Below are 25,574 nucleotides of genomic sequence, written 5' to 3' on the forward strand. Positions count from 1 at the left end.
ATTTGCTGCTTTATACATACACAGCATCGGAATGAAGAGGGAGAGGAAGGCAGAGTTTGAATGCTGTGGGGGTCGAGGATGTCTTCCGATCAGAGCTACAGGCAGCTTTGTGTGATATTGGGTTCCCTAGACCCATATTGGAGCCGCAAAAGGAAGTGAACAGATTCATTAGCTCCCTGTTTACAGGAGTAATCTACACTATTTGGCTTAGTCGTGGGGATTTATCTATAGTCTTTGATCATAGAAAAAGGAGAAAAGAAAGTCAGGTTATCTGAAGCATGTTACTTGGTCAGTTTTAGTGTTTTGTTTTGTGGTTACACAAATAATATGAATAAATTAAAAACTGACTTCAAATTTATTCCCAGGAATAATCACTGTTAATAATTTAGTGTCTTCCAGAACATTTTCAATGAGTAGATAATGTTTGTATGTGACCACAAAGTGTTTTTATATATATATAATTGATGGAAACATTATTATTGCAACTTGTTTCTCTTCTGGTCAGTGTATCTCAGACATAAATGTACATCAAAAATAATACATTAATGACTATCCTTACACAAACATACATACAGTTTTCTAGCACAGATGTCCACATATAGAATCGCTGGATTATTGGTTTTGTGAATTTCAAGTTTGCTGAGAACTATTGTACTCTCCTCAAAAATTCACAGTTCACATTCACATTTGATTGCCACAGAAGTGGCAGTTAGATTGCGTAATGGTGGTGCTAGTGGTATAGAACCCACCTGCCAGGGCAGGTTAGATGTAAGAGATGTTCGATCCCTGGGTTGGGAAGATCACCTGGAGGAGGGCACGGCAACCCACTCCAGTGTTCCTGCCTGGGGAATCCCATGAACAGAGGAGCCTGGCAGGCTACAGTTCATAGAGCCACACAGAGTCGGACACAACTGAAGCAACTTTAGCATGCAGGCAGCAATAGTCAGTTACCTGTAACAAGAGAGATTCCTTTTGTATGGTGGGGCCAGTATGTGTCCATAAGCTCTGCTGCAGGCTCCCCAGAACAGAAGTGGTCCTCCTGGAGCCAGCTGGTAACCTGCCGTGAACATTGCTCTCACTTCACAGGAGCTGTTCGTTGCACATTTAATCTAAAGCTTAAATTGGGTTCTTTCCAGGTGTGTGTGTGTGTGTATTTAATCACATCCTTTTTAATTCTTCTAATTATCACTTAATTACTTTGTATGTTTTGAAGTGATAATTGAAGCTCATGAGAAAATAGTATAATTGAGGTCAGTTCATTTTAGACAAGGACTGGACTTCCCTGGTGGCTCAGATGGTAAAGCACCGTCTGCCTACTATGTGGGAGACCTGGGTTCAATCCCTGGGTCGGGAAGATCTCCTGAAGAAGGAAATGGCAACCCACTTCAGTATTCTTACCTGGAAAACCCCATGGATGGAGGAACCTGGCAGGCTACAGTCCATGGGGTTGCAAAGAGTCAGATGCCTGAGCAACTTCACTAGACAAAGAAGGTGGGGCAGATTTTTCTCTTCAAGATTAATACTTTGATACTAAGGTCAGCTCCTGAAGAAAGGCTAGTTTGATTTAAAGACAAACAAACAAACACGGAGATAGGTGAAATTTCCCTTCAGAGACACAAAATCTCCCTCCAGTAACAGTTCAGCTTTTTATAAAGCAGATCTTGACCTATATTCTAGAGTTCTTACATAACTGCAGGACTTCAGCCAAGCTGTCCAGAGCAATAGTGGCTCAAGAGGAACGTAGGTTGAGGTCCTTTTCTGGCAACCTCGTAAGTCTAACTTCAGGGTAGTGCTAAATTTCCTGGAAAGAACTGTTAGAAGAAAGCAAAACCTAGGACTTATGGTCAGAATCTTTAGATTTCTCTCTCTTTTTTTTTTTTTAAATTTATCTTTTACCTCCATTATCTCACTGATTAGTCATCTTACAGAGCTGGACTTCCAGAGGATTCTCTGGCTGTTGAGAATTTTGTTCTCTTACAGCTCCCTTCCAATTCTGAAAAGAAGGGTATGTTACTGAGCCGGCTCCTGCCTCTTCGGTCTCTGTTAGGAAGAGCCCCCACCAGCCTATTAGACTATGGTAGCAGTAGCACCCTGTCTCCTCTCTCCTGATCACCCTCTACTGCTGCTAAGTCACTGCCGTCGTGTCCGACTCTGCGCGACCCCATAGACAGCAGCCCACCAGGCTCCCCCGTCCCTGGGATTCTCCAGGCAAGAACACTGGAGTGGGTTGCCATGTCCTTCTCCAATGCATGAAAGTGAAAAGTGAAAGTGGAGTCGCTCAGTTGTGTCCGACCCTCAACCACCCCATGGACTGCAGCCTACTAGGCTCCTCCGTCCATGAGATTTTCCAAGCAAGAGTACTGGTGTGGGGTGCCATCGCCTTCTCCACCTGATCACCCTCAATCAGTCACAGAATCCTTTTGTTTCAGATCTCCATCTCCCAAGGGAGACTCTCTGCGAGCCAGCTAAACACACTCATGGTATAAGTGTTGCCATCTGCTCTCTCCCTTTCTTCTCCTCCTCACCTGGCCATGCTGGTTGGCTTCACGCTGTGTCCACGGCCTGTCTTCTTCCCACACCCAGACCATCTGTGGATGTTCCGTCCTGGCTAACTCCTGACAGCCAGTGAAGCTTCTCACTAGGCTCCTTAGGGACTTCTCCCCAAGCTGCTCTCTGCTAAGAGCCCAGATTCGCAAGCAAATACTCATGGATATTCTACCTAGATTTTGCTAATGATAGTATGTAGTATTTATCTATAAAACTGACTGCTCCTGAAAGCCAAAACGTTACATTTCCTTAACTTGGAGTGGTGCTCTCCAGCAGCAATATAGTGAGCCATATATTTAATTTAAAATTTTCTAGTAGCCACATTAAAAAAAAAAAACCAATAAAATCATAAAGATAGTTTGTTTAATGCAATATATGTATGTTATTCTTAACATGTAATCAGTATGAAAAGTTAATTTTTTTCAGATTTCAGAATTCATTGCAGATGTTACATTGATAGTACATCTCCTTTCAGATTAGCCACATTTCAAGTGCCCAAGAGCCATTGTGGCTGCTATAGATAAATGCCTCCCAGTGAATAAGATCTTGCTCTCGACAATGGTGGGGTAGAACATTATAGAGTAGAAATAGATCAAACCCTCCTTATGATCTTTATAATGCTTACTTCTAGAAACCTGAATTTTTATTTTTGCTCATGTTAAAGATGATTTTTCTCTGTCAGCTCTGGGTTTAAATTAATTTTGATGGCTTTTAAGGTGACCACCCTTTCTGTGCTACTGTTTGGCATATGGTTTCTGAATTTTCTAGCACATATAATAACTTACTTCTCATGTATTTATAATAATGTATTTATTACTTATTTATAATAACTAACTTCTCTTATTTCTCTGTATTTTAATTTGGGTCCCAGAAAGATTCTCTTGAATACTGAAATGCTTATTTTCTTCAGACCACGAGTCATGTAAATTTTTATTTAGACTTTGAAAATATGCTTTGAATGTGTCACCCAGTATAATTTTGGCTACTTGGAAGCTAAGATTTACAGTGGCAGTGCCAAAGTTCCATCGAGAAGATGTGGATCTTTTCAGCTAAGGCCACGTCCACTCGTGCAGAGGATTTAACTGTGATGTCACATTCTAAAATAATAGCCAAAAAGGATCACTTTCAGAAGAGAGCACCTAAAATGGTTGGACTTGAAATACTAGTATCTTAAGGAACTATCAAGAGGACAAGAGATGCTTGTGTCACCTGAGAGAGTAAGGCGGTCATGGAAGCTATTTTTTAAATATCTGAGGGCCTGCCAACAAAGGGATTACCTGTGCGCTGAGTACAGTTGCCCCACATGGGGTGAAAGTTCCAAGGAAAGGCAAATCTTACACTTAACATAGAGAAAAGCTTGACTTCAGTGCTACTCAAGAAGCAGTGCCTTTTCTCTGACTGTGGTGGTTGCAGGAGAGGAGGTGACTATGTAACGGTGATGAGGTTTGGGGAACTTTGGCACCGTGTGGATGTCCTGTGTTGGCATCCAATCCTGAGAGCCTCTCCTGGTGTCATTTCTCTTCCCCTTTCTTTTTTAACAGTTAGAACAACAGAGGCAGCAGTTGCTTACGGAGCGCCAGAACTTCCACATGGAGCAGCTGAAATACGCGGAGTTGCGAGCCCGACAGCAAATGGAACAGCAGCAGCATGGGCCGAACCCTCAACAGGCACACCAGCACTCAGGAGGACCCGGCCTGGCACCGCTGGGAGCAGCAGGACATCCCGGCATGATGCCTCATCAGCAGCCCCCTCCCTACCCTCTGATGCACCACCAGATGCCGCCGCCTCATCCACCCCAGCCAGGTGAGAGGAAGCTCTGCTCACAGATGTGGCTGGGCTCATCCCTGTGCTCGGAGCATGAGAGGGGCAGACCTCACTGTTGGGGATTTCTGACTGAGACTGGGCAGCATGTCCATCGTCATCCAGGACGTGGTAGACAAGTGAATCTGGCTTTGTAGCCATCAGCACATGAAGCCTGCTGGGTTCTGTTGCCAGGGTCCTCTTGGCATGATGCCTTTTTCTTGGATAGGTCGCCAGTATATCCCAAAAGTTCCTTAAAAATTCATCCTTGGATTGTCTACGCTATTTTTTTAATTGACATTTCAAAGTACAATGATCTCTTATGATGCGTTTTCAGTGATCATCACCTTTGTGCCATTCTTAGCTTTTTGTTGTAGAAGTCTTCTGTAGGTGAAAGTAGAATAGTGTAATAAGCCCACAAATACCTATGACACAGCTTCACTTCATGTGTTGAAGAAATCTAGGTCTTGCGCCTGTGGCTGTGCCCGATTGTGCACTCAAGGTGCATGGTGTCATTTCACATGGCCTTCTCCCCTCTTTCCTCCTCCCACATATCTCCCAAAAATAAACCACAGGATGGCGCTGGATATTTTCGCAGGTTTAGGGTCACTTTGGGGATGGAGACATTTTTCCTGTGGTGTCCGTTCTCTCTTGGTGACATTCAGGTTTGCCAGTGGTTTTGGTGTTCCTAAGTTCCCCATTAAATGACTCACTTAAGATTTCACCTGCCAATGAGAATTGCTTCCTAGATCAGTTATTTCATCAGGTGTTGCAAAATGTAAGATTTCTGAATTAATTGTCCTTACTGCCTTTATTTATATTCAGTGATTTGTTAGCAGTGATTCTTTTGTTACAAAAGCTTTTATTCACCAGTCATTTTATTACCCTGAAAATCAGTCCTTGCAAGAAAGCCTGGATAAATGCTTCATTCTTTCCCTTTATTTATCAATCATCTGAATAATGAGTCCTCCCTCCTCCCCCAAGCCACCCCTCCACTCCCCTACAAAGAGTCTCCAAAGGTGACCGATAAGGATTTTTCTGTTGCGTGTGTATGCTTTTAGTATTGTGAATTTGTATGTCCTGTATTTTTATGTGTTTCAATGTTATGGACCTTACTCATTTTCATTCTGAGATTGTCCCATCTTTTAGTTCATGGGTGCCCTTCAAGTTGGCAGCTTTTTACCACCTTGAAAGTCGAGCTCACAATTCTTTCAAACTTAACTACTGACATCATTAAAACTTAAAATGTACCTTTAACTGCAGCATCTCTCCCCATATTCCTTCCCTTCCTGTAAGGTAATATGTGGCTGTGTGGTGTACTATATTGCTCTAGCAACAGTCTTCCTGTAAGATTTTTTAGGTACTTTATGGGAATGTGTCAGGTGCCTCCAGGGCCAAAGTCTGTACTTTCTAGGGTGGGATGCAGGCTCTCTGGCCAAGGCGTGCAGAGCTCAGGTGAAATAAAAATAGAAAGATCCTTGGAAGCCTGAGAAGATTCTCATTGTTACTAATGTCAGTTGACCTGACTTCTCAAATGGCGGAATTTCTAAATCTCATAGAAATAAACAAGGTATGTTTGCCTGGGAAAGCCATGACTGAAACAACTACGATCTGACAGTTTATGTTACCAACATGAATTTTTACTTTACAGCCCCAAACATGTTTAGGCATTAGTTTTTATTGGCTTGACCCAAAAATGGGGCTTTCTCTCTCGCTCTTTCTCTTTCACGCATGCACGCACACGCACATACACACACACTCTGCACTTGTGGAGTTTACTACCACTATTAGACTGGCTGCTTGATCTGTATGACGTTTGTGGAGATAGTTTCAGAAGTCTGCCAGGCTCATGACACAGGATTGCTTTACTTCTCAGTCCTTCTGTCTGTCTGCTTGAGTGGGTCTTAAAATCTAAGTTTCTAACATGTTAGAAGCTATCAATGCTTAACAGAATGATGATCCCAAAGTGATTTTTTTTCAAAAACAGTTATTTTAAGTTTTTCTTTAAACTCTTGGGATAAATGTTTAAGAAGAGATTTGCTGTGGCATTTGTTCTTAATGGTGTTGAAGCATCACCATCCACAGTAACTATTCACAGAATTTCTCAGGAAGTTCTCCACCATCTGCATTTAGAAGAAGTATCCTTCTGCCTTTTTTTCTAAATTACATCCTGGGGAGAACAGGTGTTTGTATGCCAGGCCCTTCACCCACAGTATTTTTACTTACTTCCACTGTCCTCCCTTTAGAAGGGAAGAACTAATGCATGTCAAGGCTATGTTGCCTTGCCGCACAACGGAGCCAGGCTTCCTGCCGGACTCCCTCTTATTGCAAAGTGATATCACGACTCCCCTTCCTGTGATGGAGGACCAAGGGGATTGGTAATAGACTCAGATACAGCTATATTCTTTCAGGGAGACAGTGGCGAAAAACTAGAGTTCGTAAAATAGTCTGAAGAACACAGATAGGTTATGTTTCTCTTTTTACTTAGAGAAATAGGCTTTTCTTAAGTGAATTTGGAAGAAAAGGATCATTGTGTGTGTAATGAGAGTGTTTCTGTGCCAAGCTATTCTCTCTGCCATGTGGTATGTGAGAGCTTAGTTCCCCAACCAGGGATCGCACCCACACCCCCTGCAGTGGAGGTGTGAAGCCTTAATCGCTGAACTGCCAAGAAAGTCCCTCTTTTCTTGAAAATTTTTTTATTGAAAGGTAACATACATATGAAAAAATGCACTAGCCCTAGTAAATGCTTGATGATTTTTAACAAAGAGAACATACCTTTGTAACCAACACTCAGAAGACCCCTCATGAAGTCCAACACCATAGACCAGTTGGGCTGGTGGTGAATGATGCCTGGATGGGCTCTCGTCCTGGTTGTTGTCGGTTTGGCTTCTTTCACTCGACACTGCGGATGTGAGATGCATCTGCATCATCACGACTGGTCATAGATTTGCTCTTTCTTCTTACTGCACGTGTTCCACTGTGTGGCTCTGCCATGATTTGTTATATACCATGATCCATTCTCCTGTTGATGGATGCTCGATTCTTTTCCATTTTAGTTATTAGAAATAGTGCTGCTGTGAACATGCATTTGCCCTTGTCTTTTCGAGGCATTGGTATACATTTCTGTTGTGTGCGCCCTGAAGTAGTGAAATTTGTCATGTGCCTAGAATGAGTCTTAGGAAATCCATGTATTCACATTAGTTGATGCTGCCAAAATTTTGCCAAAATGGTAATGCCAGTTTACATTCTCTCCCTTAGGGTACAAGAGTTCCACCACCTCAAGGTGGTCATTTTCCATAGTTTCCCCTTTTGTGGGGTTGCTTTGGAGTTTAAGTATAAAAATCAGATGTGTTGGAAAGTAAAATTATGAATAATAAATTGAACCCGCTAATTAAAAGCTAACTTAATATTAGCAGTTCAGAAAAGACTGGTTTTAACAGCTAAGTCTGGTACACCAGATTCTAGAAACTGGCTAAAGGGGCTTTTTGTATTAAGGCAAGTGAGGGAGTCTGTAATATTTTAGGTGGAGAACAACTTTAGTCTCTTATTTGTCACAGGTGTAAGTTCATAACTGTGAATATAGTCCTTCTGACTAATATTTCCTAGGTTTAGAAAAATTAGCAGGCTGCAACATTTATGCTATAAGCTAGGAGTAATTATCCAGGTCAGTAGACTAGCTTTTGGTATTTGGCCAGAATTTATGGTGTGTGAAGGAAGGAGAAAAATCAGCCTCTAAAAACCAGCAAAGTTGGGAAAGTGGTGACTTTGTCCAGCTCTCTGACTTCATAGAATTTATGTTATTTCGTAGATAAAACACATGTAATCTTTCTCCACATAATTGGCCATCAGTTCACGGTAGAACCCATTAAAATATGGCTCCGTGTTGTGAGACTGTCAAGCCCTTTTGGGCCCAAGCACCAGAGGGGCTAGTGTACATCAACACCTGTAAATATTCCATTTAGTTTGTACCTCTGCAGTCCTTCCATCCACCCCTTTAATTCATTCATGTGCTTAGAATTTTTGTATACAGAGTACATCTGTTTGCTGCTATCTGTCTTCTTGGGCTCTTACTATTTGGTCGTACCCCTTACTCACCTGCGAACTCTAGCTTTTTGTAGGTTTTGTTCTTCTCCCTGATAAAGTGTCCAAAGATGATTTGTTTTCATCAAATGAAAAGTCAAAGGAAGAATCTCCAGTGTACAGTTGGCAGGTGGAAACTGGAGGTGCCCATAGCCGTCCTTATACCACACTTATGTTTTGTCAATCTTCATAAAATACACAGCACTGCACTTTGTCTTTTCATTTAAATTGAAACACAGTTTGATCTCATAGAAGTGATTCGAAAATTAAAGCCATAACTAGTTCTTCCTGCACGACTGCCTTTCTCAATTGGCACAGATGAAAGAGGCATGGCAGCCAGCAGTTCTTGAACACATGCTTGCCCACAGCCCTGGCCCGTTGCATTCATGACAGCACATGGGGAGCCAAGGAGCATGGTGGGGTAGTGGCTGCTCTTCCCTGGGGTGTTCTTGATTGTGATCAAGGAGGACACGTGTTACTGTAGGGTGTCTGCCCCAGGGGCCTTGGCACCTAAAGTCATCCCTCAGTTTCCACCAGGGGTTGGTTCGGGACCCCAGTCAGAGGTGCATGAGTATCCATAGATGCACACGTCTCTTAAAGAAAATGATACTGAACAGTGAATACAGTCAGCCCTCCATACCCGCAGATGCCGATCCCATGGATACGGAGGAACAGAGGGCCAAGTGTATTTTAGGGAGATTGCCTAAAAATCTAGGATGTGAGTGCAGTGTAAGCTCTGCCTTCCCCTTGGGCTTTTAATAGTAAATGAGGTGCTCTTGAGTATTCATGCCTCACGGATCTGGAGTGAGCCGCCTGCATTGGGGAAGCCTTTTTTTGTGTTTCTGTATGTGAAAAATGGAGAGAAAAGGACATGTTGGCTTAAATAACCTGTATCATTTCCTCATTAATAGTGTAAGAATTTTTAGAAGTGCGCCCCCCCCCCCAATCAGAGTAGGAATTGATCTGATCTAGTGAGAACTCAGGGATGATAGAGATGTGTTAATAATAAAACTAGAATATTTTGCATCAATGAATAAAATACTGGTTGTTCAATGAAATTTCCAAGCAAGGCATTAAGCACTTGACTTTCAGGCCCCCACGTTAGATCCACTTACACAACCCTCCCTGTGGGAAGTAGCGCTCAGGAAAGGATTACAGTCACTCACTACTTCCTAGCCTCTTGTCTCCCCCCAACTCAGAGCCCCACACTGAAAAGGGAACTGGACCAGCTCATCACGGCAGCCAAGTTTTTATTATCTGCGGTGCCTTGGGTCCTGCTCGCATCATGTGATAACAAGGCTGCCGTGCCGCTTTCCGGAGTGGCAGGTTATCCCCACAGAGAGAACAGTGAGGGCACAGTCTTCAACAAAGAGCGTCTGTGGGCCTCCCCCCTCCCGGAAGCTGCCTCCGGGGAGCCCCAGCTTCCCCTCACTTGGCCCTCATGGTTATTTCCGTTCTCTGGGGGACTCGCCAGCGGGTGTGTTGTGGGTGGTTAGAAACAGCAAGGAAATGTGCTTCTGGTTGGAAGTTCATGGCTTCCCTTTCGTTGTTTTGTGTTCTTTTACCCACCTGCCTCTCCCATCCCAGAGAATAAATATGAAGTCCTTAGATGATACTCTGTTGAGTGTGATGGCTATGACACTTCAGTATAAGGTCTAATAAACCTGAGAGTGAGAGGAGTTTTTCCACGAGGCAAAGCCTAATTTTAGCAAACCTTCCAATTTTTCAGGCTTCAGATGCCTACTGCTTAAAAAAAAAAAAATCTCGTATGTAGGTCAGACTCCCACCAGTTTATGCTTTGATGCTGCTGTTCTGAAGCCACATCTCTCTCTCACCTCCCTCTCTACTGGAAAAGGAAGCACCTGAGTTTTTTTTTTTTTTTTTCCCTTAATAAAAATACATGCCCACACCCTTTATTTTGTTTGGTAAGGCCTGCCCCATTCATTTTGGGTACCTGTGAGCCAGACTTCTTAATGTTCAGTAAAAATGAAATGCCTTCACATCTTGTCATCCACTTAAGAATGAGACCTATATCAAAAACCAGAAAAGCCAAGGACATTTAGATCGCAAAAGGACAGGGGTTGACTTATAAGAAGTTGGTTTTTGGCTTCTCCTCAGTCCTCTTAAACTCTACCCCTCTTCAAATTTTGTCCTTAGAAATCAGCTTTTCCAGGGAAAGGAATACCCTTCTAAGGCAGGATGATGTACAGGAAAGGACAATGAACCTTGGGGTCAGACAGCTCAGTCCCTTGTTCCTTGTGACTTGGGACCAAATTCCATTGCCTCTCTGAGACTTCATTTCCTTAATTATAGTCTGGGCCCTCTCTTTCAGTCTTTCTAAAAGCCTGAAAGATTCCATGAGATCCCTGTCATTGCCTGCAAGTGACACACCCCAACTCAGCAGCATTCTGTCTCCTCGCTATCTGTTCTCTAAATCCACTGCCCTGGGCACACCAGCGCCTCCGGATGGCACAGAGACATTGCCTCACTCATAGTGTTCCTTGCTTTCCTGAGGAATGTCTGTCTGTGCAAAGTCCCACAAGCAGAAGTACACTGTTGTTCCTCTAGTCCTCCCTTTCTGTTGCCAGCTCTTCCCAAGGAGCCATCGTCTTCTCATACCTTAAATACCAGTACTCCGGTGGCTTTATGGCTCTGTTTATGACAGGAGGATAGAGGAACTCTGTTGTACAGAAAGCTTCAGGATTTATTGCAAAAGAAAGGGTTTGTTGTTTTGTTTTCCAGCTGTTGGGTATATAGTTTGGTCTTAAAAGCCTAGAGTGCCCCTGGCCCAGCTTGTTGTTATACAGATTTAGGGTAATAGAGGAGTCACCCACTGCCTCTGAGCAGGTGGCTTGGAAGCAGCACTTACAGCTTATCCCAGTGTTGCTTTAGTAGATAGCACCTTGTGAAAGTTGAAAATGTCAGTTGCTCAGTCGTGTTCAACTTTTTGCGACCCCATGGACTGTAGCCCATGAGGCTCCTCTGTCCATGGGATTCTCCAGGCAAGAATGCTGGAGTGGGGATTCTGTCCATGGGATTCTCCGGGGGATCTTCCCGACCCAGGGATGGAATCCGCGTCTTCTGCATTCCAGGCAGATCCTTTACCATCTGAGCCACCAGGGAAGCCTGTGCGTCTGTGTTAATGTGCCACTGATTCCCCTCTCTCCAAGACTGTTTCTGGAGCTAAGTGTTTAGTGCAACAGGGTTTCCATCATATAGTCTACTGGAAGACGGATGCTCCACACTTTCATCCTCAGAGTGCTCTGTGTTACGGGCACCATGTCTGGAGCCAGAGCCCCTAGGTCAGAGCCAGGCTCCCTTACTTATGACATTGGATGAGCTACTCAAGTCTTTGTCTTCCCCTTTCATAAACATGGTAACTCATAGGAACAGAAATGTAGGGGTTTCACATTTCTGGGAGCTGCTGGAGCAAGGTCATGCTTCCCTCCAGGAGCTCTCAGGGAGATCTGTTCCTTGCCTCTTCCAGCTTCTGGTAGCTGGTAGCTTTCCTTGGCTTATGGCCACACCTCTCTTTACTCCATCTTTATCTTCCTTCCTGTCCCTGTGTCTTTTCCTCCATGTGTCCCTTATGAGGACACTCAGCATTGGATGTAGGGCCCACCGAGATAATCTAGGGTGACTGCAAGATCCTCAGCTAAAATCTGCAAAGATGCTTTTTCCAAATACGGTTACATTTACAGGTTCCAGGTATTAGAATGTATGTGTATGTGTTTGGAGGCCACCATCCCACCCACTGCAAGGTGCTAGCAAGTATGTTTGTTAGAGTTATATATTGCAGGAGGCAGAGCAGTCGCTTTACTGTTGATACAGTGAAGAAGAAAACATGGTGCTTGGAATTACAGTTTATATCATTTTTTTTTTAATGCTGACTGGTACATGAAGTCCTTTCACATGACCTGTTGGATTTGAGCACAGAATAGTATGGTAAAGAATTAGATTTAGAATCAAAAGACTTGGATCTGATTCCTCTTAAAAGTTTGAAGACTGTAAAGAAATCTCTTAACTTTTTCTGAGCTGCTATCTACTCTAACTTGAGAATGTTTGTTCTTCCTCTCATAAGTCAGAGCCATAGACATAGTAAGGCATCATAACAAACCATTTCCCTGATGGTACAGAGAACTGGATGCTAGAGTACAGCATGTATTTAGCATTGCTGTTTATAGTAATCTCAGGAAACTGAGGCTTGGGTCATCTTAAACAGCTTGTCCAGAACCGCTCATCTAGGTCAGCGTGAAGTGGAGACCGCACTGCTCAGTTTGCAGTCTCGTTCATCTCTGCTTTCCCTGGGGCTTCCCTGCTAGCTCAGTTGGTGAAGCATCCGCCTGCAATGCAGGAGACCCCAGTTTGATTCCTGGGTTGGGAAGATCCACTGGAGAAGGGATAGGCTACCCACTCCAGTATTCTTGGGCTTCCCTTGTGGCTCAGCTGGTAAAGAATCTGCCTGCAATGTGAGAGACTTGGGTTCGATCCCTGGGTTGGGACGATCCCCTGGAGAAGGAAAAGGCTACCCACCCCAGTATTCTGGCCTGGAGAATTCCATGGTCTTTATAGTCCATGGGGTCACAAAGAGTCAGACGTGACTGAGCAACTACCTTGCTCAAGATATCACAGTAGAAAACTCTTTTGTGCTGCTGCAGATAAGAATGGTTAGCACTGAGCAGTTATGTGTCCGTTCACTTAGCATACACCTGGTCTGTGCTCTTCCTTCTTTATTTCTCCCTTACTCAGTCTGACCTTTTTGTAAAGGCATTCTTCAGTGCTCTAATGTCAGTTTTCCAGAGAGAGAGATCTGAGAAGGGCTGGCAAAATGTTCTTCCTAACTTGCTCAAAGGCCTCTTGTCCAGGTTGAACTGGGTAGAAGGGGGCAGTCTGTACCCATTAACAACCATGAGCTGTATTATCTGCTCTAGTGAACAGCTTCCATTCATCACAGCAAGTCCATTAAAAGGGTTCTTTCATCTCCAGGTTGAGATTTTGTAGGTCTGGACTCAAATTAGGCCTCCTGTACCCAACAACAGCAAAGATCTCTCTTCTCTCCCTGCTCGCCACCTGGAATACCAGTAGAGAATCAGTAGAGACGGAGAGTTTCCTAGGTGGCTCACCGGTAAAGAATCCGCCTGCCAAGCAGGAGATACAAGTTCAGTCCCTCGGTCTGAAAGATCCCCTGGAGAGGAAGATGGCAACTCACTTCAGTACTCTTGCCACAGAAATCCCATGGACAGAGGAACCTGGTGGGCTGCAGTCCATGGGGTTGCAAAGAGTCAGACGAGACTGAGCGAGTATATGACAACAGTAATGAGATTCAGAGAGTGGGAAACAAAGCCTTGTGTTTAGTAATGACCTCGCACGTGTGTGGTAAGAAGGAAACTGGGAGAGTTCCAGAGGACTGACCCTAATTCTCAGAATAATGAGGCTCTGTGTGTGCTGCTTACCTCCCATTGGAAACTTTGAGGGTTCTGCGCCTTCCCTTCACCCCATCTCAGCGTTCCACTGGAATGGCAGCCAGTCATGTACCTCCTGACTGCAGAGTGAAAGTCCTTCCCCGTTCTCTGCACTGCACATGCCAGTCAGATGCCAGAGTCCCATTTTTTCTCCTTCTCAACTTCATGCTTGCCCCCTTCCTCTTCCTCATTCTCTCCTCCATCTCCAGGATGCCTGTAGGGTGCTGTTCCCAGCTCTTTTCTGCTCAACTTGCCCTCATTCAGCCCCTACTTCTCTGCAAAAGCTCTTCTAGACTCAGACTCCTCTGCATTCCTTCTTTAAAAAAAAAAAGAAAGACATTTCTTTAAGGCTGTGCTGGGTCTTCGTTGCCGCATGTGGGCTTTCTTTAGTTGCAGCTCATGGGAGTTACTCTCTAGTTGTGGTGCATGGGCTTCTCGGCTTTTCTGTTGCTGAGCATGGGCCCTAGGGTGCAAGAGCTTCAGTAGTTGTGGCTCCCCGGCTCTAGAGCGTGGGGTCAGTAGTTGTGGCTCACAGGCTTAGTTGCTCCAGGGCATGTGGGGTCTTCCTGGACCAGGGATCACACCCATGGCTCCTTCACTGGCAGGCAGATTCTTTACCACTGAGCCACCAAAGGCACCTCTCCCCATCCCTCCTTATCGCTTTACATCACACAGAAAATCAGGCGCTTCTCCAGAACCCTTTAGCCAGCCCCCTGTAGCCTTACTGGCCAGGTCTTTCACCTCATTCTGTGTGCTTGACTCATCCAGTCCCTTGTGCCTTGATTCGTGTAGACAGACCAAGCATGGACAGCTTAGTTCTAACCTGGGAGTTTTTTTAAAATAATCTTTTGAGCTCATTACTCCTACATGTACTGCAGGTGGTAGATAGTAAGGTGATGTAGTTATCTCAGAGGGGAGGGCAAGTATGAAGAAAGTGAAAGTGAAAGTCGCTCAGTCGCGTTCCACTCTTTGCGACACCATGGACTGTAGCCTGCCAGGCTCCTCCCTCCATGGGGTTCTCCAGTTCAAGAGTACTGGAGTGGGATGCCATTTCCTTCTCCAGGGGATCTTCCCGACCCAGGGATCGAACCCAGGTCTCCTGCATTCCAGGCAGGCGCTTTAACCTGTGAGCCACCAGGAAAGCCCAAGTATGAAGAGGCTGCATATAAATGAAACAACATTCATATTATCTTCTGACTCTGTAACTCAGGCTAGGCCTTGTGCTTACTTTAGTCTCCTGTTATGCTGTTCCTAATTCTCCTGCATCAGTTTGTATACACATCATCCAAAATCCTAAATTGTCCACAGATTGGTCTTAATTAGCCACAAGGTATCAAGTTTGTTCGCTTGCTCCTTCCATAGTTTTCCCTTGGTTTGCCTGCCTACCCTTCATGTGTCCTCATTCTTTGTATGGCTTGTAGGGCACTTGGCCTTTCTGTCTTTCATCTCTGCGTCACCCTCTCCATGGATAGACTTCAGCACTGCCTAAATCTGTCCTCGCCCTGTGGCCCAGGCCCCAGCAGCTTTAATGACACGTTCAGTGGTGTGAGGGTGGCAGTCATGTCAGCTCAGCAGCTACTCTTGCTTTCTCTAAGAAGATTTGATCAACTCGTTCTCCAGCATGTGGAGAAGACCCCTGGGGCTCTTCTGCACTTCCTCAGATTGCATAAGAGAGCAGGGGTCCCCCAGAGCCCCAGACTTGCTCTCCTGTTTATTCTGAGGCATAAGGCCAATGTATTATGTTTTTTAAAAAGCAATCTTGGGATTTTCCTGGTGGACCAGTGGACCTCCATGCTCCTAGTGCAGGGAGCCAGGTTGAATCCCTGGTCAAATTACTAGATCCCACATGCCGCGACTAAGACCAAGTGTAGCCACAGGAATCAATATTTTTAAAATCAATATTTTAAAAAATTAAAAAAAAAAAAAGTCCCCCAGAGACAATGGACCACCTCTCTTCTTGCCTCTTGTGTTTCACTGAGGTTCTCTTCATGGATACCCTGTAGTAAAAGGCTTCTCTCTCTGACTCCTGGCTCAGGGAACAGACACTGGAAATAGATGGTGTGAGGCTTAAAGCTTTGTCTTTGTTAAGACAGGCCCTCTTCTAAGCACTGCTAAAGAGCTCTTCACTTGAGCTGTCTCCTCTCCTGCTCTACCTGTGTTAGTTGCCAGTTAGATTTCTGGTAGTGTGTGTTCGTGCTAAGTTGTTTGAGTCATGTCTGATTCTTTATGGCCCCATGAACTGCAGCATGCCAGGTTCTTCTCTCCTCCTGTACCCCCAGAGTTTGCTCAAACTCATTTATGCAGAGTACATCATGAGAAACACTGGGCTAAAAGAAGCACAAGCTGGAATCAAGATTGCTGGGAGAAATATCAGTAACCTCAGATATGCAGATGACAACACCCTTATGGCAGAAAGTGAAGAGGAACTAAAAAGCCTCTTGATGAAAGTGAAAGTGGAGAGTGAAAAAGTTGACTTAAAGCTCAACATTCAGAAAACAAAGATCATGGCATCCGGTCCCATCACTTCATGGGAAATAGATGGGGAAACAGTGTTAGACTTTATTTTGGGGGGCTCTAGAATCACTGCAGATGGTGACTGCAGCCATGAAATTAAAAGATGCTTACTCCTTGGAAGGAAAGTTATGACCAACCTAGATAGCATATTGAAAAACAGAGACATTACTTTGTCAACAAAGGTCTGTCTAGTCAAGGCTATGGTTTTTCCAGTGGTCATGTATGGATGTGAGAGTTGGACTGTGAAGAAAGCTGAGCACCGAAGAATTGATGCTTTTGAACTGTGGTGTTGGAAAAGACTCTTGAGAGTCCCTTGGACTGCAGGGAGATCCAACCAGTCCATTCTGAAGGAGATCAGCCCTGGGATTTCTTTGGAAGGAATGATGCTGAAGCCGAAGCTCCAGTACTTTGGCCACCTCATGCGAAGAGTTGACTCATTGGAAAAGACTCTGATGCTGGGAGGGATTGGGGGCAGGAGGAGAAGGGGACGACCGAGGATGAGATGGCTGGATGGCATCACTGACTCGATGGACGTGAGTCTGAGTGAACTCTGGGAGTTGGTGATGGACAGGGAGGCCTGGCGTGCTACGATTCATGGGGTCGCAGAGTTGGACACGACTGAGTGACTGAACTGAACTGAACTGATGTCCATTGAGTCAGTGATGCTGTCTAACCATCTCATCCTCTGCTACCCCTTTCTCTTTTTGCCTTCAATCTTTCCCAGCATCAGGGTCTTTTCCGATGAGTCGGCTTTTCCCATCAGGCAGCCAAAGTATTGGAGCTTCAACTTCAGCATCAGTCCTTCCATTTAGTCTTCAGGGTTGATTTCCTTTAGGATTTTGGCTGGTTTGATCTTTTTGCATTCCAAAGAACTCTCAAGAGTCTTCTCCAGGACCACAGTTGGAAAGGATCAGTTCTTTGATGCTCAGCCTTCTTTTGATCCAACTCTCACATCCATTCATGACTGCTGGAAAAATCATAGCTCTATCTATACACACCTTTGTTGACAGTTATACCTCTGCTTTTTAATATATTGTCTCTCTTTGTTATAGCTTTCTTTCCAAGGAGCAAGCATCTTTTAATTTCATTTGTTTGTAGTTTAGCCAGTCCTTGCTTTTCTTTTTGAAATTGAAATTAAAAGGCAGGATTGGCTAATCAAACCAAATCTGGTCTATCTCCTGTGTTTGTAGGGGCCATAAGATAAGAATGGCTTTTGCAGTTTAAGTAGTTGGAGAAAACTAAAAAATGTTTATGTCACATGAAAATTATGGGAAATTCACATTTCAGAGTCCATAAGGGTGTATTATAATACATGTCACCTATTTGGTATGGCTTCCCTGGTGGCTCAGTGGTACAACAAATCCACCTGCCAACGCAGGAGACACGAGTTTGGGAAGATCCTGTGTCGGGAAGATCCCTTGGAGGATGAAATGGCAACCCACTCCATTGTTCTTGCCTGGAGAGTCCCATGGACAGAGGAGCCTGGCAGGCTACCGTCCATGGGTTGCGAATGAGTTGGACAGTGACTAAACAACAGCAAAACTTATTTGTTGCACATTCTCTGTCTTCATGCTACAGTAGCCAAGTTGAAAAGTTGTGACAGAGGCCATATGACCTGTGAAGTCCAAATATTTACTGTCTGGTTCTTTTCAGGAAGAGTGTGCTGAAAGTTCTGCAGGTTCAGTGTGAGGCTGAACACAGGAGGTGCTTCACCGTTCTTGTGTCCAGCGTCTCCCGTGTTTGACATCAGAGCAACAGAAAGAGACGAAGGAGTTGTCTGTCCCTCGTGTGTCTCCCCCACCGTGGTTTTCCAGGGCCAGTGCTTCATGGCTGGGGGCGGAGCGAGAGATATTTTGTGTGTGAAAAGGACTTGAGACTTCCAATTAGAATCCCTTTTTAATGGTGATTTCATGGTAATGACCAATCCCCTTCCAGGCATACCTTCCCAGATAGCCTGTGCGTGAAGCTCAGTCTGGACTGAGCTTCAGTTCTTAGACTGTGCACTAACTTGCTGGTAAGCCCTCCATTCCCTGTGGTCCGTGCTTGGTATTTCGTGTCCTCAGGAAGATATTTGACAATCCATTGTTCACCCAAACTCACCAGAGTGAATGCTTTCTGTTAGGATTTTTTTTGGTAAAAGCATCTTAAAACTACCTGCCTATACCAGGGTTTAGGGTAGTCGTCGACGCCACAGAGCTGCCTCCCTCCATGCCATCCCTCCATGTCCCCGACCCCACCCTGAATTAAAAGCTAGACAGATTATTCCAGATTATTGTTCTGTCGATCTTTCAATCCTTTTGGAGGTTAGATATCTGTCTGTATTTAGCACTCTCGGGCAGTGAGTTGATTCCTGTCTTCCTTACCTTAGTACTCTGACTCTCCCTCCACAGGTCAGATACCAGGCCCAGGTTCCATGATGCCTGGGCAGCCCATGCCAGGCCGCATGATGCCCACCGTTGCAGCCAGCATCCACCCCCCTGGGAGTGGCCCCACCCCTCCTGGTATGCCTCCAATCCCAGGAAACATCTTAGGACCCCGGGTACCCCTCACGGCACCTAACGGCATGTGTAAGTACCCAGGTGGGGGGAGGCACTACCCTCGGGACTTTTGGGGAGAGCTGTACACAAGGGAGGCAAGCACCGTTTGTTCCTTCTGGGGTGTGACAGATCCCTGGACAGGATGGCCTGTGAGGGGCGCTTCTGAAACCTGGGCTTTGGTCATTGCGCTTCAGCATCCCTGGTGGATAGGTACCCAGGTGGTGAGCACAGAGTGCTCCCAGTTAGTCAGGAGCCTTCCATAGCCTTCGTGGATGCATTCGTGACACCAAGGGCTCTGGCAAGGCCAAGGGCACACCTCACCCATGCCTGTTTGAGGCTATCTAATTTGAATCTGAGTCGATACACAGAACTACTGGTAGTTATTTTCTGTACAGGAGCCTTTTATGGATTCAGGATTTAAAAGAGGTAAGTGTAAAGAAAAGAATAGAGTCTGGTTTAGGGCAAGAATAATAATAAGTTTTTGTCCAATATATTGGTAGTGGCTGCTTAGACTTAGAAAAGAGTATTCAGGGCTGTGTTGAGAAGGAGTTTGAAGTCTTAGCGGGCTCCATCGAGCGGGCACATATGCTGATGAACAGTGTCTGTGGCAGTGTGCAAAACCAGCTCGGTTTTGCCATGGAACCCTTGTTCTGCTCCAACCCTGGCCTCCAAAGGGGTGCATCAGAGCCTGGCCTGCCCTCTTACCCTGTGGACCATGGTAATGATTCCAAAATGCAGCTGACAGTGGCCATGTACCCCGCCACATCTGTGATCCCAGGTCCTTTTAGAGGAGGACCTGGGTTCTCATGAGGTGGAGTCAGCCCCTGTTTGTTTATAGTAATACAGCTTATAATAAAATGATAATGTATTTATAATACAAAAACATAAAGTAATAATAATGAATTTATAATACAATACAGAGAGCTAGGATGCAGAGGTATTCCCGGCCTCCAGGAGCTTTAGTTGGGAAAATAAAACATGAACAAATGGATAGTAGTGTAGGATTTACCGTAAGTTACACAAGGCTATTGAGTGGCTTGAGCTCACTATAGTTCTCTGGGAGACTTCCTAGGGCCAGGAGACAAGTGCCATCAACACAGGTGCATCTCCTTTCTCATTGGACCCCTAGGAACAAGGACAGATTTAGGTGCACAGAAGAAAGACAGCACTTGAGCCAGGTCAGTACAGGATCACAGTTGAGAAACGAGGGACTTCCTTGGTGGTCCAGTGGCTAATACTGCGCTCCCAGTGCACGGGGCCCGGGTTTGATCCCTGGTCAGGGAACTAGATCCCACATGCTGCAACTAATGATCCTGCATGCAACTAATGCATGATCCTGCAGCTAATGATCCGGTACAACCAAATAAATAAAACTTTTTTTTTAAGCGATCTTTGTTGTTACATCAAGGATCAGAGATCATAGTCTAGTGCGTACCTCTTTTCCTAGCCTTGCTGCCCCACAGGCAGTGTAAAAATGTGCTGGCTGACTGGGAGGGTTGACCACGCTGCCATCCCCGTTGCAAACATAATATCATTGGTCTTTACCACTGTCCTGTCCTGCTGATAACACCTGATTTGTATACATGATTCCATCCTGAAGGGCCCTCAGTGCAGTACCTTGAGGGTGTGGAATGTTTGGGGTGCTCCCCATCGCTTCCTGCCCCAGATGAATTTCAGGGATCCTGAGCTGCTGATTTGGCTTCAGGGCATTGGGCAGGCCTCATCAGGCAAGTCACTTCCCTCTTCAGGCCTTACTTTGCTCCCCTGAAAGGTGACACTAGGGAGTAAATCGGTGGGCTTCAAAACGCTTTGAAGAGCCTTAGCAATTGGGTGGACACCTCCTGAGGGGAAGGTTGGATGAATTAGCTGGTAAGCAAGGAGGTGCTTTAATTGTTTAATTCGTTTTCATCCCTGGCAAAATCTTGAAGTTTTTAAAACCCTGGATTGAAGTATCTCTGTGGTTGCTTTGTACACTAAAGCAGTCAAAGTAGAAATAGGAAAGAGCTCCTTTCCTAATTGTTCCCTTCAGGACCTGACCTAGTTTTGGCCAAAAATTTAAAGACTACAGTTCAGGAGTTGCGGGGCCTCTCCAGGCTATCCAGCTTGTTGGCCGCTGCCTCAAGTCAATCTCTGTGACCCTGGTGGAGACAGTTCATAAAAGCCAGCAGTTTCTGATAGGCAGTTTCGTCCCCAGCTAGGCTAGGCACTCTGAGAGAACGCAAAGAAGACACAGAACTTGTCCAGGAAGGAGCTTATCATTTAACTGAAGAGAGAGAATTAGCAGTGAGAACCATTAAGATAATGATAAAATCAAAATATAATTAAGTTCTGCAAAGGTCTGGAGGGATTGAGAGTGGGGCGGACTCAGACACCTCCGCACCCCCGAGCCGCGTGGGTCAGGGGAGCCACACAGGTGGTGACATGGAGGTTCAGGTGGACCGCCCCATGTAGCCCTCAGCAGCAGCCGTGCCTCACAGGCCATAAAGAAACTTCCTTTATAAGTCCTGTTTCTCTGCATGGGCTCTTGCCCAGGCCCCTTGTGTTTCCGGCAATGACAAGTTCCTTTTGGATGTGTTTGCAGATCCCCCTCCGCCGCAGCAGCAGCCACCACCTCCAGCACCTGCGGACGGAGGCCCTCCACCTCCCGCTCCTGGCCCACCAGCCTCAGCTGCACCGTAGCCCGAAAGACACAGGGGACGTCCGCGCCCAGTGCCCCCAGCTGGAGTGGGGATGACAAGACTTGTGTTCCTCCGCTTCCTTGGGTTTCTTTCAGGAGTTTTCTTCTCACAGCCCCAAGCACGCACCCTGACTTTTCCCCATTCCTCTTGCCACCCCTCTCCGTGCTCTGACACCTGCTGTGTTAGTCCTCCTCCAGCACTCAAGGGGAAGCCACTGCTGCCAGTGTGTCCTGGTCGCCCTGAAATACCTGGCGTCTCCCTGACCCGCTGTGGGGTATGCTGACAGTGTGTCTGCAGGTCCTGTCAACGTTAGTGGTCTATGTCTGTATCATTTTTTGCTCTCCTGCAGTTTTGTTCTGTTTTTGCTTTGTCTTATGCTTATATGGATAATGCTTTATAATCATTATCACTTTTCTTTTTTTTTCCTTTTGGTCATTATTGCTTTAAAGGAGAGCATCCTAAGTTAATAGGAACCAAAAAATATTGATGGGCAGAGGGGATAGCCAGAGGGGACAAACCTTAAGGCATTGTAAGTGACCTTATTTCTGCTTATCTGAGCTAAGAATGGTGCTGATGGTGAAGTTTCATGAGACTTTTGCCACACATGGACGCACCAAAATTTAAAGAGATGGGGAAAAGTGACCCCCCCAATGTTATCCTTAGTGAGGACCATGAGAGCCTCCAGCCTGCCTGGCAGAACACCCCCTTTTATCCCTGGTAGGGGAGAGCACAAGCTTTAGAAGAGATCCACTCCTTGCCCTGGCCCACTGGTTCTGGTTTTCTATGCAGACGGTTTGTTTGATTGCTAGGGGAGGGGGTGGGCATTTTGTTTTTGTCAAAAGTGTAAGCAGTGTAAGCTTTGAGGGCTGCGATTTGGGAGGCATTCCTGAGTTCCCTGAGTCTAGGGAACTTTCCCACCAGGAACGTTCTGAGGGTCTTGGGCAATGGTCATCCAGTGAATCTAGCCCACTGTTCACTGCTTTGTGTGCATTCTTTTTTCTCCCTCTTTACAAGAAAGAAAAAACTTAAAGAAAAAAAAAAGTAGATAGTGCTGAGTTTAGCTCATGGACTTGGTTAGGTTGGCTGGGGTTACAGGTCCCCAAACTACCTCTTGAAGTAGTCAGGGTGAGTGGGATTTAGTGAAGCGGTACTTTAGGTTTGGGGTGGGATTGGAGAAGTGGGGCAAGACCAGCAGCCTCTCATACCTTCTCCCTTCCCCGTCTGAGATCTCACATTCCATCTATCACATGGTTGGTTGTCAAGGAGATGCTGTGGGTACCAGGGAACTCACTTGGCAATCAAAGCATCATGGTTTGAGGGTGAGGTGCTCGGGCTGGGAGAGTGGAATGCCATTCCAGAGGAAGAGCCACAAAAATGCCTTAATATGAGCCCATTTCTACCCCTCCTGATGAGTGACTTGAGAGTTCTTGGTTTTCTCTTCTTGTCTGTCTTCCCTCTCCTCTATCCTTCCATGGGTGGGGAAACAGTGTTTTGGGTTGAGCTTGGTTTCCGAAGCACCTGGCCCCTTCACATTCTCAAGTGGCAGTTTCCTTTAGAATGCAAAGTGGAACATCTTTTGGATATCTTTTCTATACATTCTATAAAGCTTTACATGTGTGAGGGTGTGGGAAGGTGTTTATAAAACACCTTAGAACCTTTTTCCTTAATATCAGAAAGCAAAAAAAAAATCAAACCACAATTAAGATTTGCCTTTCAAACCCTCAGGTGTTACCTCTAACCAGGTGGCCCTGGTCACCATCAGAGTACTGGAACCAAGGAGACCTTGTTCCTTCTGTGAGTTTATTCCAGACTGTTGGAGTGGAAATGAGCTTGTTCCTACTGGAGTTTAATTCCATTGCTTTCGACTCCAGAAAGACCCCAGTGCCTTTCGACAATGGCCAGGGTTTTCTGAATTTTCCCGCCAGTCTTTCCCAAAGGAAACTCATTCCAAATACCTTTTCCACTGAGGTCTTTAAAGGAAGATGGAGTTCTGGTTCATACTGTGGTCTCTTGCAACCTCAGGTCTTTAATGTGATCACTTTCAAATTTAAAAGATCCAGGTGGAAATATTTTAACTATGCTGGTAATAATTCTACAGAATACCTGAATTCTTAACACTGTTGTGTTTCAGTATAAGTGGTGACTTTTTCTTTTTATGTCTTTGATCTGGTTTTGTTCCTGTAATACAGCCACCCGATTTTGTGAGGGGGGGAATAATACGTGGTTTTTGTACAAAAATGTTTCTCAGTGTGTTATTTTGGAAAAGTGAAGGGAGGGAGTTTGGGGAGACTGGAAGAAATTGATCAAGAAGGCCTAATCTCCCTCTTTTTCAGTGAATAAATGGAACATCATTTCTGGATTCTGGTCCCATTCTCTGCGTTCGTATCAGTTTCTTCATGTGTCCTGGGAGGAATCTCAACATTCAGCCTCACCTCGTCTTGGTCATTAGTTAAAGTTCAGTGGCTTGAGTTTCCTGACTGACTGGCCACCTTCTCACCTTCATGAGGCTTAAGGAATGTCTGGTTGAGTGTTCCTGGCGCATTGTTAATTTCCGTGGTCAAACTGAAGAGACATGAGTGGATATTCTTCAGGAAAGATGGCCAGCATCTTGGCACCTCCAGCAGAGTGGTAGTTCTGCTTGGTGCACAAGAGAATGTTGGTCAGGTCGCAGTTTAGACATCCCCAAGTCAGAGGCAGGCACTGAGGGCTGATGATTCTGTGAACTCTGGCACATTCTCATGGCCGGCCCTTGAGCACCCACAGGTGCAGGCCCTGCACAAAAAACAGAAACAGTGCTTTCAAGATGGTTGTGAACCCAGCGAAGCAAAAGAAGCAGATTCTTTGTCTCCCAGGAAGTGGACACTTGGTCCTTCGTGAAATTATGTTAGCTGATGGTGCTGTGCTTTCTGACCTATTCGACCCTTCCCTCCAGTGGAAGAGTGCTGGAACCAGCTGGGTCTCACAGGACTCGTCCACTCCTCTCGGGGTGATGAGTGATGTTAATCCTTGATTCAGACGAAAGACTGGTCTATCAACCTGGGTGTGAATTCTTTTTAGAACACACTAAGACTTGTACAGTTAACTAAGTTTCCACAGGTTCCCCGAATCCTTTCTGTGGAATAACCACCTCCCGCCCCCAAATGCAATTAAGAACAGCAGTTTTTCCAACTTTGGTGCAGATCAGGAACATCTACAACTTTGTTAACATACAAGCTTCTGGGCCCCATCCTCAAAGCTTCTGATTCAGCAGGTCTGTCTGGGGGCCATTCTGAAATTCTGCCTTTTTAACAGATTCTCAGGGAACTCTGATGGGTCTTGGGACTACCCTTTGAGGATTCCTGGTTAAGAAAGTTGTATGATAGAGCAAGCTCTCTGCAGTTTCTGACAGTCACTCTGTGAGCCCACTAGTCTCATAAACATTTGAGAGCCTGTTGTGTAGCAGGCACTAGAACGGCATACAGTCATAATTATGAATAAGGTAAGGCAAGACCCCTGCACTCCAGGTCACTTAAGTTTTTGTAGGTAGAAATGGGGGATAACGTATATGGTCTGGGGAATACCAGACCGTCAAGAGGTTCTATAGTGCCAGGTGTCCACGAAGCAAAAAGGAACGGTATAGTCGTTTCTTGGGGGATAATGTGCATAGTCTGTGAATTAAATGTTCTTCATGATTTCTGTCCTTCAAGGTTTGGTTAAACTGAGGGTTGACCTTCAATTCCCAGAGGATGACTAAAAGGGTAGAAGAGAGAGTCCAAAGAATCAGCCAAAACAAAGTTTTCTGAATTAATCGTAACTACCTCTTCTCTCAGGCCACCCTTCCCTACTCCAGCTGTGAGGGGACACCAGCGGCAGAGAACTTTGTGTGGCCCCCCATCTTGCTTCTGGCTTGCCCTGCAGAACTGGAGCCATCTTTACTCCTTTCTGCCTCCAGAGGCCTTTCCAGGCCCTTACAAACC

At 45.4% G+C, this 25,574-nt stretch overlaps 1 protein-coding gene across 1 annotated transcript in view; it reads left to right on the forward strand.

The window, feature by feature from the left end:
- SMARCC1 (SWI/SNF related BAF chromatin remodeling complex subunit C1) overlaps positions 1 to 23,977 on the forward strand; it is a 123,748-nt gene extending 99,771 nt beyond the window's left edge. Inside the window, exons 26-28 of the mRNA XM_069561576.1 lie at positions 4,089 to 4,350; positions 18,794 to 18,970; positions 21,522 to 23,977. Coding sequence (XP_069417677.1) covers positions 4,089 to 4,350; positions 18,794 to 18,970; positions 21,522 to 21,619 — 537 coding nt within the window. The 3' untranslated portion in view covers positions 21,620 to 23,977. The remainder of the gene's footprint in view (positions 1 to 4,088; positions 4,351 to 18,793; positions 18,971 to 21,521) is intronic.
- Positions 23,978 to 25,574: the final 1,597 nt, after the last annotated feature.

This window comes from Ovis canadensis, chromosome 19 (genome assembly GCF_042477335.2).
Source record: "Ovis canadensis isolate MfBH-ARS-UI-01 breed Bighorn chromosome 19, ARS-UI_OviCan_v2, whole genome shotgun sequence".
Taxonomy (NCBI): domain Eukaryota; kingdom Metazoa; phylum Chordata; class Mammalia; order Artiodactyla; family Bovidae; genus Ovis; species Ovis canadensis.